At 49.3% G+C, this 17,230-nt stretch overlaps 1 protein-coding gene across 2 annotated transcripts; it reads left to right on the top strand.

The window, feature by feature from the left end:
- Positions 1-342: 342 nt before the first annotated feature.
- Positions 343-15,854, top strand: TCHP (trichoplein keratin filament binding). Of its 2 annotated transcripts, XM_082667642.1 has the most exons (14): positions 343-442; positions 1,765-1,958; positions 2,961-3,171; positions 3,781-3,837; positions 5,212-5,280; positions 6,168-6,341; positions 7,178-7,290; positions 7,475-7,541; positions 8,648-8,820; positions 9,667-9,748; positions 11,129-11,314; positions 11,897-12,040; positions 13,083-13,146; positions 15,741-15,854. In XM_082667642.1, the coding sequence occupies exons 2-13, from the start codon at positions 1,765-1,767 to the stop codon at positions 13,113-13,115; spliced, it is 1,503 nt and encodes a 500-aa protein (XP_082523768.1). In that variant the 5' UTR covers positions 343-442; the 3' UTR covers positions 13,116-13,146; positions 15,741-15,854. The 2 variants fall into 2 exon arrangements, with proteins under 2 accessions (XP_082523768.1, XP_082523767.1); XM_082667641.1 differs by lacking the exon at positions 15,741-15,854 and having other exon boundaries at positions 13,083-14,624.
- Positions 15,855-17,230: the final 1,376 nt, after the last annotated feature.

Below are 17,230 nucleotides of genomic sequence, written 5' to 3'. Positions count from 1 at the left end.
TAAGAGCTCCCGAGATGATTCTTATGCGCAGCCAGGTTTGAGAACCACTGGCTTATAATCACCTCCCCTATCATATCCCTCTGATTTCCCCCCATCCTCACCTTTATCCTGAATTTGGTGTAGTGAATGGATTCTTTTCCTCTTTCCTTGCCTGTTTCCAGGACTAGCGACGTTTGCGATTGAGCTCCCGCCCATCACGCGGGGGCACCAGAGAAAAACACAGCCTTCTTTTTCCTCTCTGCGCGTCTAGTAATCGCGCTGCAGGAGGCTTGGCCCTCGCGGCGCTCCGTCGCCGTCCCGTTGCCCCGGCAACGAGCAGGATAACGGCCGGCGTAGGTGCAGCTCTGCCCGGAAGGGTTGCGGCGGGCCGGGCCGGGCTCGGTTGGGACATGCTGCAGCTCGGGCCGGGACAGCCTTCGAAAATTCCGGGGCGCAGAGAAACGTAAGTCGGGGGTTTGGGCTCGGCCGGGGGCCGGCTTTGAGGCCGGGACCCTCAGAGCCCCGCTGCAGTCGGCCCCGCGCTGGCGGGAAGCGCGCCCGCCGTCGCGGGACGCGATCGCAGGGAGCCCGGGGGTTCGGCTTCCCGTTCTCACTCTGCTTCCCGCGCGCTCTGGGTCCGACACTTTCCTCTGTAACCGCTTTTGTTACAGAGGGATGCGACTTTTTCAGGGAGCAGCCCAGCTTGTTGGTGGCAGATCCGGGACCGGAATCTTAAGTTTTCTGACTCCTGGTGCAAAGATCTATCCGCGGGCGGCTCACAGGGCAAGGAAAACAGTTTGTCAAGCCTGCCACAGTCTGAAGACAGATCATAAACTGGCAGCCTCAGGCTAAACTCGGCCCATAGACGCAGATCATTTTCCTTCGGGATCGGAGGACTCTGAGTTTGCTTATTCAACAGAAGCTCCTTAAGCATTGTCACAGCCAAGCACTGTGTAGACCTTGCACATAGGGCAGCTTTTGGACCAGGGGAAAAGGTGTCCGGAGTGAGACTGGTTCTGCTTTCAAGTTTCCAGCTATGTCCCCAGATTACTCCTTGACCCATGCAAATTGATTCCTCTCTCTGGGTGGTGGTTTCTCCATCCGTAAGATGAGGGATCTCCCTCCATGCTAATCCAGAACACTTCCAGATGTGACACCTGGATTGGGCCACTCTCTGCGGGTTGCCGAAGCCAGGGCATGTTGGTCCCAACAGGCAGCCTCTTGCAGTCTACAGAGCCCGGGCACTCATCTCAGACTAACATGAATTAGGATCCCAGCTCTTTTATAAATTTCCTCCACTTCCTGGTTTTGTGATCTTGAGCAAGTCATTTTACCTCTTTGAACTTAAGTTTTCTCACCTGCCAAAAAATGGGGCGATAGTAACAATGAAAAAGATCGTATATGTCAAGGGCTTGGCACACACAAGTATTCCTTAAATTATTATCTATGTTACCTTAGGCAGAGCATAGAAGTCCCCAGTGTACTTGTCCAGCGTTGCCAGGACTGGTTCTCTGTCTCTGTCTGCAGTGCCCTTCATGATGTCTGGCTCACAGCCCAGTGCAGTCCACGCTTATTTAAGTAGATGATTTGCAGTCCTGATGACAAGTCGTTTTTAAAATACTGGTGCCTGGGGGCCTACACTAAGACTTTTTGATTTAACTAGTCTGGCATGGGGCCCAGGCTCTACCAGGCGATTCCAGTGTTCAGCCAAGGGGTGAGGATCACGCATTAAAGGGATGAGGGGTTGCAGCAGGCTCATTTTCTTACCACTGCTGTTCTCCTCAGATGGCACTCCCCACGCTGCCCTCCTCCTGGTGCAGCCGGAGGCTCCCGGATCAGCAGGCTGCACGACAGCAACGCCGGGAGCAGGAGGCCCAGCTTCGGCAGCAGTGGGATCAGAACAGCCGCTACTTCAAGGTGTCTGACATCTGCAGCTCCAAACAGGCAGAATGGAGCTCCAAGGCCTCCTACCAGAGGAGGTAATTGTGTGGTGACCGCCATCAGTTAGGGTTGAGGGCCACTTGCTGTCAGGAGATGTGACCTTAAGGACCTGGGGGAGTGTGGCTGGACAGCATGGATTACCTGCACAGTGATGTCTTTCCAACTGGAAATTGAAAAAAAGATCATCAGTGAAGTAACGAATTCGCACTGAAAAAGATAAAATGAGAAATGTATGTAGAATGTGGAAGTCTCCTTCGTAACCCCATACCCCCAGGAGAGAACCACAATGAACTGTCTGGTGCATATCCTCCCATACTCTTCTCCATTTGTGTTTGTGTGTAAATATATATACACATATACACCCATTTTCTGTAGAAATGCATGTAAAAACATTGAAGTTAAAAGCATAGGTTTTAGGGGCTTCCCTGGTGGCGCAGTGGTTGAGAGTCCGCCTGCTGATGCAGGGGACACGGGTTCGTGCCCCGGTCCAGGAAGATCCCACATGCCGCGGAGCGGCTGGGCCCGTGAGCCATGGCCGCAGAGCCTGCGCGTCCAGAGCCTGTGTTCCGCGACGGGAGAGGCCACAACAGTGAGAGGCCCGCATACCGCAAAAAAAAAAGCATAGGTTTTGGAGTCAGACAGACCTAGATAGAAACCCTGACTGTGTCACTTGCTGTATGAATGAGCTCAGTTTCCTCATCAGTGAAGTGGGGCTAAAACAGAACCTACTTTATAGGATTTATGTGATGATTAATATAAAACCGTCCGGGTATGTAGTACCTGGTACACGGTAACTGCTCAAATAATATTAGCTGGTACCGTTAGCACGCACATATATAAGCCCATTATACATTGTCTTCTTGCAAAAACAAGATTCTGTTATGCGTAGTGGTTCTGTCACCTCTGTTCACTTTGGCTGGAAGAAACCTTCCCGGGTCACCACATTCTGTTTGCCTCAGCCTCTGTCACCCACACAACCAGCTACGTGTTCCCTGTGCGGCTGTAGCACATCTGGTTGATGGTGGCTCCTTCTTACCCAGCATGTACGCCTACCAGCGGGAGAAGATGAAGGAGGAGGGGAGGAAGCGTCTGGAGGCCCGACGGCAGAGACTCAGGCAGCTTTTGGCGGAGGAGCAGGACCTGCTGGCCAGAGAACTGGAGGAGCTGAGGCTGAGCATGAACTTGAGGGAAAGAAGAATCCGGGAGCAGCACAGGAATCTGAAGTCAGCCCGAGAGGAGCAAAGGAAACTGGTAAGTAGCTTTTTAGGAGGCTGCAGAGCGGGAGTCCCCAGCCTGTCAGTGATGCCACGTGGGGTCCCCTCGGGGGCTCTGACCTGTTGAGACGGCACTTCACTCCAGAGCCAGTCGGGAAAAGTGCTTACTCTGAGTTGTTCTTTATGTGTGTTTTCCATGAGTCATCTCTATTCTCTTTGGCCCCTTAATCATTACATCTGAGTCCTTTTTCTTTATTCTAGTTATCTGGTCCCACAAAGGGCTGGGAGTGGTATATTTTATCTTCCAAAGTAGTCGTGTGCGATGGTGAGCCCCAGAACTCTGTTTTTAAGCCTGTTGCATATTTTGAAACAGATCTTTAGTATCTAGGACCCATCTGTAGCATCAGATTTGGGCCCCCTTTTGTCACCATTATAAGAGTCATTTGTCAGCACTGTGTGCTTCCAATCAGGTGTCTGGCTCCCAGCGCCGTGGGTGTGAGGCATGTGGGAGGTCTGAAGGGCAGGCACAGTGCCAGGTGCCAGTGGAGGAGCTCTTAGCCTGAGCTGACTTCTATTGTGGGTTATCCAAAATGTGGACAGATTGGAAAAGTGACATCAGGCTTCCCTCTTTGTGTTTTCTTGACAGATTGCTGAACAGCTTTTGTATGAACACTGGAAAAAGAACAACCCCAAACTTCGAGAGGTGAAAACCAAGGAGATCCTTCTGTTGATTTGCCTAAGTAGATGAAGTCATGTTCCCCATCTTGTTTTTAAGCTTGCATCTTGTGCTGGGGTGAAACAGAGATCACTCCAGCCACCTTGAAAAGAAGCCCCACACAGAAGATCTGGGTCATTCGGTTAACAGCTACAAGTGGCTGTGAGGTTGGGACATCTGATAGGGAGGGGGGACCCCAAGGGCAGAGGCTGTGTAGGCAGAAGGGGCCACCTTGGACGGCCTCATACGGTCTTCCCCTGGAGGTGCTGGGGAGCGCCTGCGTGATTTTAAGCAGGGGTGCAACAGGGTCCCAGCTGCATTTTGGGGAGCAGCAGCTTTGGCAGTAATGTCGAGGTGGGGGGGGAAGGGGTGATGTCAATTGAGGGGTTGCTGCCGCAGCCCAGGCAAGTAATGGTAAAGGTCAGAAATGGGGTGGCAGGAGAAAGGGGTACAAATCCACAGGCTTCGGGGCAAGGAGAGAGCGGGGCGTCTTGGCTGGGGTGACATCATTTAGCAGAGATTGGGCTAGAGGGAGAGAATCCCATGAAGGATATAATTAATTAGTTTCAGTGTATAGTTTGTGTATCTACTTGGTGTGTTCACTTGTGTGCTCATAACTTCATGTAGAAATTGCCAGTCACAAGTACTAGAGCATCTGGCTGCTCTGCAGTGCTGTGCGGTTAGTGCTAAACCCGGGAGGACTCCTCTCCCCAGCCATTTGTAGATTTCAGTGGCTCCTCCAAAGTCATGTACTCAGATGTTTATTCAGAACATTCAAGTTAGTTGCAAAGGTTTACATGTGTGAGTTGAGGAAGAAATTTAAAACTTTTATAAACAATTTCCCAAACAAAAGCTTTTGGACAGTGGTACAATTCATTTTCTGATCCAAAAGATTGTTTAAACCCAAATCTCTTATTAATTACCCCAAATTTGTTGCATCTATTGATACAGGTAGTGCATGTTTTTACAGCTGCTCTTTTGCAGAGGGAGTACTGGGGAGCCAGGCCAAAGGTTGAGTCTGTTCCTCATCCAGCTTCTGCCCTGGGGCCTGGCAGGCTTTAGACCTACCAGGGTGGCCTTTGAGATTAGATTTCCATTTCAGTGTCTGCTGACCTGTTCCGGCTCAGCCCCAAGGGTACTGGAAGAAAAGTTTGTTACTTTTTTCCAATTCTTGACATGGTTTAGAATTGACTGGTCCTTTGGTTTTCTAATTGACTTGTAATCAGACTGTATATGTTGGGGTCACCATGCACTTACTTAAAAGACACCTGGCCACATTCCAGGCCATGACACTGTACTCGGCAGTGAATATGTGTCCAATGAATCAGTTAGGAAGTTTATTCTCTGCCTTCTCGTCCTCAGATTGAATTGGAACTTCACAAGAAACATGTGATAAACTCTTGGGAAACACAGAAAGAGGAAAAAAAACAGGTGTGGTATGTGTTGGGAGACTGTCTCCATGTCTTTTTTTTTTTTTTTGCGGTATGTGGGCCTCTCACTGTTGTGGCCTCTCCCGTGGCGGAGCGCAGGCTCAGCGGCCATGGCTCACGGGCCCCGCTGCTCTGCGGCATGTGGGATCTTCCTGGACCAGGGCACGAACCCGTGTCCCCTGCATCGGCAGGCGGACTCTCAACCACTGTGCCACCAGGGAAGCCCTGTGTCCATGTCTTTGAATTTGTTTCTTGTTTTCAATGTTAATGACTCCAATACAGGAATAGACTTTTTCTCGGTTTACTTAACACATGTTAAAACTGAATGTTTGCTGCTCTTATGCAGACAAGAATCCTACGTGATCACTCCCAGGGGCAGAGTAAGACAAGGCGTCCAGGGCTGGTTGATGGTAGACGCAACGTGCATCTTTAAAGGTTGTTTCTGTTGCAGCACCCTCTTTTGATGTAATTTACGTCATAAGTCTCAACCTTGGTTTATAGCAGCAACTCTGGGGATAAAAGTCCACACCTCCGTGGACCCATTGCTTCACCTCTGGGTTCATTTTGGAAAGTGTTTTGTTGACTTGTGGAAGGGAAGGAACCCTGGTGTTCTTGAGCCCCTCCTCTGTACCAGGCACTGTGCTGAGAGCCTCCCCAGCTTCGTCTCTGAGGGCAGCACCACTCCCGTGGTTCCCACAGTGAGAATCGAGCCCAGGAAGATGCACCTTTGCGTGGGCCACACAGCTGATAAGTGCGTGGCCTCCTCGGGTACAGATGTGTTGGAATGAGGAACGGGCCCTGAGGCCTGCTGACCGGTGGTGGGGAGCTGGGTCTTTGCCAGCTCCATGCTACAGATACTCACCCCCAGGTCCCTTTGGCTCCATGCAGCAAGAAGCCGCCGAAGAGGAAAAGGAAAAACGGTATGAAAATGAATATGAAACGGCCCGACGGGAAGCGCTGGAACGGATGAAAGCAGAAGAGGAGAGGAAGCAACTGGAGGGTAAACTGCAGGCAGACGCGCTGCGCCAGCAGATGGAGGAGCTGAAGGTGAAGGAGATGGAGGTGAGGGCGAGCCCCGGCGCCAGGGCCTCCTCGCTCGCAGCTCCTTCTTGTTAGGAAACGGGCGTTTAAAAAGCTGCGCTAAACAGAGACCATATCCAGGGGGGCGATTCTAAGAAGGGAAACAACGCTGGGCTCTCCTTCTGACATGTGCTCCCACCTATGGTTCTTTCTGTGCCCAGATTCTAGAGTGTCAACCGTCAGGAGATAACACGCGTCCCCTCCGACGTGTGTAGAGAGGCCTGCTGTCTGAGAGCCTCCCGAGTACTTGGATTTCAAGTGCTCTTAGTAGACTTGACTTAGTCTGATGATCCAGCACACAGCTCTCGCGGGAGACTAGCAGTTCGGGGGTCTCAAGGCATAAACCATGAGGATCTTTGGTCCTGGAAGCTGTTTTGAGAATACTGTGCACAGTTGCTCTGAGGGGCTAGATCTTCTCATGCAGGCGAGGGGAGCACTCCCCCCTTCCCCAGGCCAGAATGATTCAAGAACTAGATCCTTTGTGCCCACTATGTATTCTAAGTGCCGAGCACTGGGCTGGCTGCTAGGGATACAGCTGGGAGCTGTATCGGGTCAGGGAGACAGATGTTTAGTTACAATAGGCTTGGAAAGTGCAGGGCCCTGTGGGAGCACGGGGCAGGGGTTCATCCTTGTTGGCAGGGTTGGGAAGGCCCAGCAAGATGAATGAGTGAGCTGGGCCAAGGGGCTCAGAGCCCCGGAGGTGGAAGGGGATCCTGGCACCAGGTGGCCAGGCCACCCTTGTTGCGTCGTGTCTGCTGAGGGATGAAGGAACTCTGATTCTCATGCACTTACCTGGGCTTACCATCTGGTACGCATAGGCCACCAAACTAAAGAAGGAGCAGGAGAGTCTGCTGAAGCGGCGCTGGGAGCTGGAGAGGCTGGAGGAAGAGCGGAAGCAGACGGCAGCCTTGTGGCAGAAGGCGGGGCTGGGGTGCGTGTGAGAAGGACCCCCAACCGCTTGCCTGCCTTCCCGAAGCGGGCGAGCCTCTCACTTTCTCAGACGTGCAGTGGTAACCCTGAAACCGAACGGGATACAATCTGCAGAAAGCAGCTGTCTAACCTCTGCTTAATTCTTTAGGAAACACTGAAGGCAACCCATATTTTCTCATTTCTAGACGCTTTTTGAGACATCAGTATAACGTGCAGCTCAACAGACGTACACAGCAGATCCAAGAGGAACTGGTAAATCTGAAGGGACAGCCTGGCGTTTCTTTCACTTTCTTTTGAAAAGCATGTTTTCCATTGCTTAGTAATGGGTGCATTCTCATAAGAAAACACCAAGTGAGATCCCCCCTTGACCAGCAGCCCCCGCAATCCCTGCCCCTCCCAGAGGTGTCTGTTTGGGTGTACATCTTTCTAGATATGCAGTTGACCCCTGAACCACGTGGGGGTTAGGGGTGCTGACCCCCACGGAGTTGAAAACCCACGTACTGCTCTCTCTGCCTCAAAAACGAATTGATAAATGACCCACTGAAGGGCAGGAAGCTAAAACAGTTTGGTTAGAATCAGGACTCAAACCCTAGTTCATTTCAGTCTACCTACGGTACTCTCTAGTCAAACACTTTTCCCACACTTAGTTAATTTAAAGATCTGTAAAATAAAAATACTAGTATATTTATTGAAAAAAATCTGTAAGTGGACTCACACAGTTCAAACCCATGTTGTTCAGGAATCAACTGTATTTACATACACAGACATACAGGGAAGTGGTGAGTTTGGGGGGTTTTCAGTTTCATTTTTAAATGTACTTGAAGTGGCATTGCACAGCATAGTACCTAAGAGTACACCTCAGGCTTCCAGACCAGTGTTCTTAGACTGAGCTTGTTCTTTTTGACTAGCTGCTCGGTATTCCTTGTAAGTATTTTGATGGGCTCCCTCACTGAGACCAGACAGGAGAGTTGCTTTCCCACCCCAGTCGCTTTCCTCTTACGGAACAGCTGCAGTGAGCACTTTGTGCATATATCTCTGTGCATTTGTGTCTCTGTAGCTTATATCCTGTGAAGTGGAATTGCTGGCAAATTGTGTTCTAAAAAGCTGTGCTACCAGATGTGTCCGAGGGCAGAGATGAGCGTGTGGTGGCAGAGGGTCTCTCCCTGTGGGCAGAGAAAAGCTCCTGGGCCTCTGTGGCGTCTAAATCATCCCTACGTGATCACACCCTGCCTGCTCTGGAAACAGCCCATGTCTTCCCAGAACGCCTGCTTTCAGTGCCGAGGGGCTGGCAGAGCTGAGGCTGTTGCTACTGCAGGGCTGGGCACCGTGCCCACTGCGCTTCCTCGTCCTTCCTCTAGGAGGCAGACAGGCGCATCCTGCAGGCGCTGCTGAAGGAGGAGGACGAGACCCAGCGTGTGCACCTGGCCCGGAGGGAGCAGGCCCAGGCCGATGTGGCCTGGATGAAGCGGGTCATCGAGGAGCAGCTGCAACTGGAGAGGGCGCGGGAGGCGGAGCTGCAGATGCTGTTGAGGTGAGAGGTGGCATCCCGGCCTCTACTTGCACCTCGATCCCCGCAGGTCAGCAGGTCGCTGTGAGGGTTGTCTGCTGTTGATGAAACTCCCATCCTTGTTCCTCTGTCCATCATTCGTGAGGAGCACATCTTTGCTAGTGGACCTGGCTTGTGGGGTGTTTCCCTCGGGTTATTTAAGGTGGAAGCCGTTAGGGTTTAGAGTAAGGATCTGTTCATCTGAGATCTTAGAAACTTGAAAGGAAATGGTTATAAATTATGGAGACATTGAATGCTTCTTAGGTCTATATGAATGGGTCTGGATCCTAAAACTTAATCTGGTAGATTGAAGTTCTGGAATAACAGGTAACACTTACTGAGCACTTACCGTGTGCCAGACACTGTGCTAAGTGCTTTACGGTCCTCCTCCTGTTTAATCCTGACATCCAGCCCAGTGCTGGGGTCACAGAGTACTTGGGTCACGGGGAGTCGAGGCAGTCACTCACTTGCCCCAGGCCACAGGGCGAGCTAGAGTGACCGCAGGAACATGGTGACAGAGCTCAGGCACTGGCGTGCCCCTCCTTTTCTCCAGCCCCAATGGTTTCATTCACTTCAGTGTTTAAATGTCCTGGATGCATGTCTTCACCAGTGCTTTTTGTAAGGAGATGGAGTGTTAAAAAAGGGAACTTAAAGTGCTTACGATAGTAATACTTTCTGTGAAGTTGTCCTTCCCTGTAATCTGCTGGAAGTTTATTTGGAGGTCGGCTGCACAGAAGGTGTGTGCTACCTGGTGCCTTGGAGCCCTGTTGGTTCTCTTCTACCACCGGTGGTGGTAAGGATCCAGCTGTCATCCTCTCTGTGTCTCCCTAGGGAGGAGGCTAAGGAAATGTGGGAAAAGAGAGAGGCAGAGTGGGCCCGCGAGAGGAGTGCTCGAGACCGGCTGATGAGCGAGGTAATCCGGGAGTGGGCGCAGGTGGCCGGGCGGGTGTCGGGTTGGTGACCACGTGCTGACCCTGCCAAATGTTCTGGGAACAGAGTCCCCTCTGGGCATTTTCAGGGGACTTTCAATATCATTATAAAAGTAATATACGCTTACTAGGAAAAAATTCAGTACAGAAAAGTAAAAAGTAAAAAAACAGTCACCAGCTACATCATCTACACAGCCACTATTTATTTCCTTCTACGCTTCTGTTTCTATGGATAATGTTTTTTCTACATACTATACTGAGCTATTTGATTTCAATCATTTTATTATACTATTATATCTTCTTTGTAAATGTCATTTTGATGGCTGTGTAATATATCTTGTGGGGATACAGTAGTTTGTTTTTCCGTTTCCTTTTGTGGATCCGTTTTTTTTCTGATTTTGAGCTGTTATATATTACTGCGGTGAACATCTTGGTGCAGAAGCCTTTTCCACATTTAGGATTTTTTTCTTGGAGTGCAAAACCAGAAGTAGACTAAGGAACATGACTGTTTTATTTGTCATATATAACTAGTGCATTATAAGACACACACCAATTCAAAGGAAATCTTTTGGGGGAAAAAAGGTCTTTATTATCCATGTATTGGAAGTTATCTTAAAGTGGTTTAAAATGGAAATTATATTCTGTGCATGCCAGCATGCTACATTTTAGAACCCATGGGAAATCCGGTCTCAACTGGTGCTTTTTCACTTTTGTGAATACCAGATACTCTCCAGCATCTTTTTATTTTTTTTCCCCCATTTAAAATGTTCCTCCTCTTTGTGGCCACTTTACATGTCCCCCCCCAGAGAGCATGACTCTTGGGTATGGCAGGTGGCTTCCTGCTGTTCCTGGTTCCCAAGTCCTGACCATCATGTGGACATAATCCTGCTCTCGCCAAGAATCAAACACAGCAGGTTTCTGCTGCTTTGAGCAGTAAATTTAAATCCACAAGGTTGGTGGGATGACCCAGACTCTGCCTCTGGCCATCTACGTGGCTTGTGATTTCTTACTTTTTCTAGAACTCACTGATAGGGAGTGAGAGTCACCTTGTTGCTATGTGTCTGTGCCCTGGGGACGGAGCTCCATCGCTGCCTGCTTTGATCTCTTTGGTGCTCGGCTGTCTCCATGCGCACAGTCCACGTGCACTCTGTGTGCGATGGGGACGCGTGGGAAACGTGGCCGATTGTTTGGACCGATCCCGTAGTCTGGGCTTGCCTTCCTCTTGGTGTATTTGGGCCTGAGGCTGAGGGTTAGGCTGGGTCTGGTCTCCATGTAGCTGCAGCTGCAGACTGTCCATGGCTGGTAGAACAGGCATCTGTTAAAGTCTAACCAAAATCTTCCCTCTTCCTTTCCGCTGAGGATAGGTTCTGACAGGAAGACAAAAACAAATACAGGAAAAGATTGAACAAAACCGACGGGAGCAAGAGGAATCCCTGAGACACAGAGAGCAACTTATTCGAGATCTTGAGGAGGCCAGAGAGTCAGCTCATCGTGAGAAAAAGGAGAGCGAAGAACTGAAATCGGCCAGGAAGCAGGAGCTGGAAGCCCAGGTGGGGCTGAGCCCTGGGATGAACGCACGGGCAGCAGGCCCTGCTGAGGTTCCTGCACCATCATGGCACGGGGTTCAGGGACCCTTGACTTATTTCCACAGCCTGGCCTGGACCTTGTCCGGGAAGCCCACGTTTGGGAGCTCAGAGCATCCCTTTTCATTTCCCACTGGAACCCTGACCCTCCTGGTTGTAGCTCCAGCCCCGCTCCGGGTCCTCTGTCTCCTGTGGGAACAAGGCTGCTGTTACCGTTCCTTGCCTCTTTCCTGGCTGCATCTGCAAGCACCTGGCTCACTGGCCACAAGTCTCTTTTTATTCAATTCAGTACCTAATAGTTAACACAGAAGGATCTTCCCAACACGTGGCTACGTCCAGAGCTTTTTACAAGGTGCATTTTACCACACACATAACCTCTCCAGTACCGTGGTACCATTCAGTACCATGAATGTCCTTCCCATGAGGGCACTGCCACCACTAGTGCTGAGCGCTGATGCTCCAGTGGGGGGACCTGAGCCTCTCCCTCTGGATCAGAGGCAGGGTTCAGCCCTGTGGCCCGTCCCGGGTGACTTTGCTCTCGGTGGCCAGGTTGCAGAGCGCCAGCTGCAGGCGTGGGAAGCGGACCAGCAGGAAGAGGAGGAGGAAGAAGAGGCGAGGCAGGCAGAGCAGCTCACAGACGCCCTGCTGCAGCAGGAGGCGAAGATGATGACCGAGCAGGGCTACCGGCCCAAGGTAGGGAGCGCAGCGGACGGCGCTACTGCTGTGCTGCTCAGCCTGGCCCTGCTCTCCCAGGCTGGCTTACAGCCCAGGGCGCAGGGCTGCTTCCCAGCAGCTCAGATTCTTCCTTGCTCCTCTTCTCGTGTGTTTCTTCCTTTCTCGACTGGTAGGGAACCTTGACACAGCGTCTGTTTCAGTCCTTCATTGGACCTCAAACAGCCCTTGTGGCAACTTTGCTCTGGCTTGGGCCGCTGCCCAAGGACTGAGGTCCTGACTGCTAAGCTGCGTGCCTGGCCACCCTGTTTGGGATAGAGAACAATCCAAGAAGAGCTTTGCCGTGGCTGGTGAGAGGTGAAGGCGCAGTGGTGCTGGGTCCTAACTGTCCAGACAGCAGAGCCCAGCTGACCGGGGTGACCAGGGGCTTGTTTCCCTTCCTCTCCTGCCCTCGGCACCTGCGGTTACCCATCCCTGTCATCTAATCCTCTCCTTCCTTCTTTCCCTGCCTCACGAACTACTTGAGTGACCCCCGATGCGGGGCATTGGGGGATCACAGACAAGCAGAGGCTGTCACCCCTGCTTCAAGGGAGCTGATGACTAAAGCACCCAGGAACTGACTGAGGGCTCAGCAGGCGTGTCGCCTTTGTCCCTCCTTTAACAGGGCCACTCTGGCGTTCTAACAGAGAGGCCAGCTCCTCTGTGGTCAGAAACTCTGGGAAGCTGATGAAACAGAGCAGGTACCACACCTGCTGCAGAACGTCAGTGTCCTAACTGGCCAGGGATCTCAAGGCGCAGGGAACAGCATTTTCTAAACTTACTCCATCATGGATCAGTGAGTGTCTCAGATCGAGGTCTCAGAGAGCCACGTGAAATGTTACTTAGGGCTGGTACTTAAAAAAAAAAGAGGGCCTCATTTAGGGCCTAGGGTTAAAGACTTTTCAGCTCTAAATGAAAATAGCCATTTATACTGTGCTTGTAGCTCTTTCTTAAAATGAGATTAATTTCCAGCGCTCCAAAGACTGCTGACCTAATCAGTCTTATGTTTTCTTTCTCTTCTCAGCCTTATGGACATCCCAGAATCGCTTGGAACTGACTCTGTTGATACTGTAAGCACAGAGAGCAAGGTTGGTGAGGCCTCTGACATGCAGCCGCCAGACCGTTTTACGTGTTCTGTTCCAGCGTTCGGGTCACTGTAAAATAGTTCAGTGAGCCTGTTCAGTTCCACAGTTAAACAGAGAGAGGGTCTGGCCAGACTTTAAGCTGTGATGGATTTGCAGCATGCAGCAGGAGGCCCTTTCCTGCCTTCCTTATCCTCGAAAGGGGCTTCATAGTTAACACATTGACAGTGCTGTCACAGTCTTGTAATATGTTGATAAATAATGTAGATTCTAAGTCAATGCTCAAGAGTTACACGTTGTGTTCCACGACAGGATACATGGTTTCCTGTTGTCTCACCCCTAATTGTCAACCTCCAGTGAGGACTCCAGCTAGAGATAGAGAAATTTTTCAGTTTTTAAAATTGCCATTTAAATTTAACTCTTCTATTGAAAACAAATTTGTGGGTTTTGGTACAGTTTATTAATTTCAGGATTTATTAATTTAGTTGTCCCAAAAGGATCACATCTTGTTTTATGGAAGAAAAGAACTATGAACCCTGAGACAGTCTGATGTCATCCATGGATGCTTTCTAAAAAGGTGGTGATAAATGAGTCTTTCCTCCTTAAAGAAGCATTTTGGTAGAATTTCCATAGAGCATTGCGTGGGGGCAGGGGGCGATGATCCCAATGTGTATGTAACTGAGCCTCAAAAAGGGACCTCAGAGGGGCTTCCCTGGTGGCGCAGTGGTTGAGAGTCTGCCTGCCGATGCAGGGGACAGGGGTTCATGCCCTGGTCCGGGAAGATCCCACATGCAGCGGAGCGGCTGGGCCCGTGAGCCATGGCCGCTGAGCCTGTGCGTCCGGAGCCTGTGCTCCGCAACGGGAGAGGCCACAACAATGAGAGGCCCGCGTACCGCAAAAAAAAGAGAAAAAAAAAAGGGGACCTCAGAAGGTCACCTGGTTGGCTAACCTTTTGGCATGACACCTTGGACCTCTAGTGTCTTGGGAAGGGCTCAGCTATATGCAGGCTTCTGGGATTTATGTGCCCAGAGGAAGGGGCACTGAACCTGAAAAAACGAAATCAGACTCAACCACAGATCGGCCAAAAATCTGTCTTCCCACTGTTCTATCAATGTGACATAGTCCTAGATTTATCTCTATAAATAGCTGTAAGTTCCTTGCAGCAATAATCGTATTTTTATGACTTGTATTTTTTTTCATGTTCCTCCTCTGAGGTTTCAGTTTTCATTACATTGTGTTCAAGATTCCATATCTCAGTAAATTACAGCTAATTACAGGGCTGGGTTCCAGGTTATTAAAACGGTTTATTAAAAAATCCCGAGTCTAAGGGCTGCATTGCCTTTCACTTCCATTGTGCTGTAAAAACAAATTGAGCTGCGAACTGTATCCTTAATCTGTTTTTCACTTTCTTGTCTTACATTTCTTTGGATATGATCCCCTGAGCACCACTGTCATTATGTGTGCTCATATTTACTTCCCTTCTTTCAGGTGTTCATTAGTTGTGAAATAAAGTTCTGGTTTGACAGCATTGCTTCCAAGCTTTGTCATTGTTGCTTTTATTAATTGCTGCAAAGTGGGTTGTATAGAATGATAGGTTTTTTTGTTTTTGTTTGTTTTTTGTGGTACGCGGGCCTCTCACCGTTGTGGCCTCTCCTGCTGCGGAGCACAGGCTCCGGACGCGCAGGCTCAGCGGCCATGGCTCACGGGCCTAGCCGCTCCGCGGCATGTGGGATCTTCCCGGACTGGGGCATGAACCCGCGTCCCCTGCATCGGCAGGCGGACTCTCAACCACTGCGCCACCAGGGAAGCCCAGAATGATAGGTTTTTACTGATTTAATCCACATCTCTTACAGGTTTGAATATTTTCTATGGTCACATTTTCTAGGTTATATTCATTTTTCTTGTGAAAGTGGTATTGTCTCTCATTTCCATTGGAGCCTCTCCTAAGTAGGCTACAGGGAATTATTAGCAGTCATACATTGTCCAAGCTCCAGGACAGAATCGATGTGGACAGAATTTTTTTTTTTCCGCCACGCCACGCGGCTTGTGGGATCTTAGTTCCCCGACCAGGGATTGAACCTGGGCCCTCAGTGAAAGCCCAGAATCCTAATCACTGGACCACCAGGGAATTCCCCCAGATTATCTGTCTTTTTGTTTTTTTGGCCATGCTGCATGGCTTGTAGGTTTACTGAATATTTCTTATTTCTTTGAGTTTTTTGTTTTTGAAGCCTGGCAGGAATCTTATTAGCATTAAAGATTACATTATATTGGTTCTACACACTAATATATTTAACTGTTTCCATTCTAAACTGGGCCTCAATCTTTGTTTCCAGATTTAGAGATTCCACTGTCTTACTGTTTCCGGCATAGCACATACTCTTCTTAGCTCTCGTCTATTGATTGTGTTGTAGTTACATACGTACACATATATTGGTTTTATTGTTTTAAGCACCTTTTTCTACTGACTGTAAAATCCATAATTTATAGACATTCTATAGCAGGTTCTTCTACAAGGTTCAATTCCTTTAGAACAGATGGTGTTGAAGCCATTCCTAACATGTTCTGTGTGTAAACGATTCTCACTCTTTTTGCTCCCTCAGCACATATCCTGTTCAGGGTGGATGCTCTGTGAGGCCTGGGGAAGTTAAAAAGCTGAACAAGAACAGGCACAGGAATCAAACAAGTGCATGGATAAGCAGGAGTCACTGGCGGGCACAGAGCCAGTTGTAACTCGTGGGACTGAAGGAACCATGTGTGCCATAAATATATTCAGTATATCCACATTTCCTTATGAATATAATGAATATTTTTTCACAATCTGGGTTTTTAGGTAGTTTTCAGTCTTCATAAAATATAAAGCATCATTATAATGCCTTCAAAAGCATTAACGTCAGCAGTGCCTGCTGACCTTGCCGAACTTCAGCCGTGAAGCCACCTGGAATTTTATTTTATGGAGTTTGACATTGTCATGTCTTCATTTTAGAGGGTTTTTTACTTTCTGACTTAATGTTATGATCACTCAGAAGTTCTAAAAGGTAGAAAAAAAAATCTACCTCAAAGGATATAAGCATGTGATTTTTTTTTTTTTTTTTTTTGTGGTACACGGGCCTCTCACTGTTGTGGCCTCTCCTGTTGCGGAGCACAGGCTCCGGACGCACAGGCTCAGCGGCCATGGCTCATGGGCCCAGCCGCTCCGCGGCATGTGGGATCTTCCCGGACCAGGGCACGAACCCGCGTCCCCTGCATCGGCAGGCAGACTCTCAACCACTGCGCCACCAGAGAAGCCCAGCATGTGATTTTTTAAGTTAATTTTTTATTAAGACTTTATACATAAGTATTTCATTTTTGGGGTGCTAATATAAATGGTATTAATGATGGTATTATTATTTATTCATTCTCATTTGGCTTCTAATTTTTTTCTTTTAAAAATGGTGTTTCTTGGACTTCACTGGCAGTCCAGTGGCTAAGACTCAGTGCTTCCAGTGCAGGGGGCACAGGTTCACTCCCTGGTCGGGGAACTAAGATCCCACATGCCATGTGGCAAGGCCAGAAAGTAAATAATAAAAATAGTGTTTCTATAAACATATGGACACATAACTTATGTTGCACACATTCAAGATTATCTCTGGCTAGATAGCTAGAAGAACTATTTCAGCCTTACAGTGATGATGATGGGAAAGCCTTGTTTTATGTTGTGACACTGTCCTTGTAGGGCTTTGGCACTCTTTTTCTCATTTTGGTTATTAGCTGACCTAAAAGACTTCTCTTTTGCTCATTTTTTTCCCCCTAAACACCCAATCCTCCACTTCTATGCAGAAACAATTATGGTAGAGAACATTGCCGTGTTGAGAGTTCCCCATGTGTGCGATTAACCAAGCCGTGTGGCACTGTCATTCATGCTGCTGACTTGTCACTCCTGAGACAAACTGAACAGCCTGGCTTACAGTTACCATACACATTCTTGACGATACAAGCGGGGTTCTTTGGGCACCTGTGCAGAGTTGCTTTGGCCTCTGCCAGCCTGTCAGGCCCAGGCACCACACAGGCCCTTCCTACATGATGTGAGCCAGGTCCCTGGCATCCAGTGCCA

The sequence above is a fragment of the Grampus griseus genome (genome assembly GCF_964374135.1).
Source record: "Grampus griseus genome assembly, chromosome: 12".
Lineage (NCBI taxonomy): Eukaryota > Metazoa > Chordata > Mammalia > Artiodactyla > Delphinidae > Grampus > Grampus griseus.
Note: the sequence above shows the minus strand (reverse complement) of the source record. Positions and strands in the feature narration are given on the sequence as shown.

What these genes read in the sequence shown, in the direction of transcription:
- TCHP (XM_082667642.1), top strand. Translation starts at nt 1,765, where the DNA reads ATGGCACTCCCCACGCTGCCCTCCTCCTGGTGCAGCCGGAGGCTCCCG. An exon ending in GAGAGGAGCAAAGGAAACTG is followed by an intron (nt 3,172 to 3,780) that starts GTAAGTAGCTTT and finishes TTTTCTTGACAG; the next exon opens with ATTGCTGAACAGCTTTTGTA. An exon ending in GAGACCGGCTGATGAGCGAG is followed by an intron (nt 9,749 to 11,128) that starts GTAATCCGGGAG and finishes CGCTGAGGATAG; the next exon opens with GTTCTGACAGGAAGACAAAA.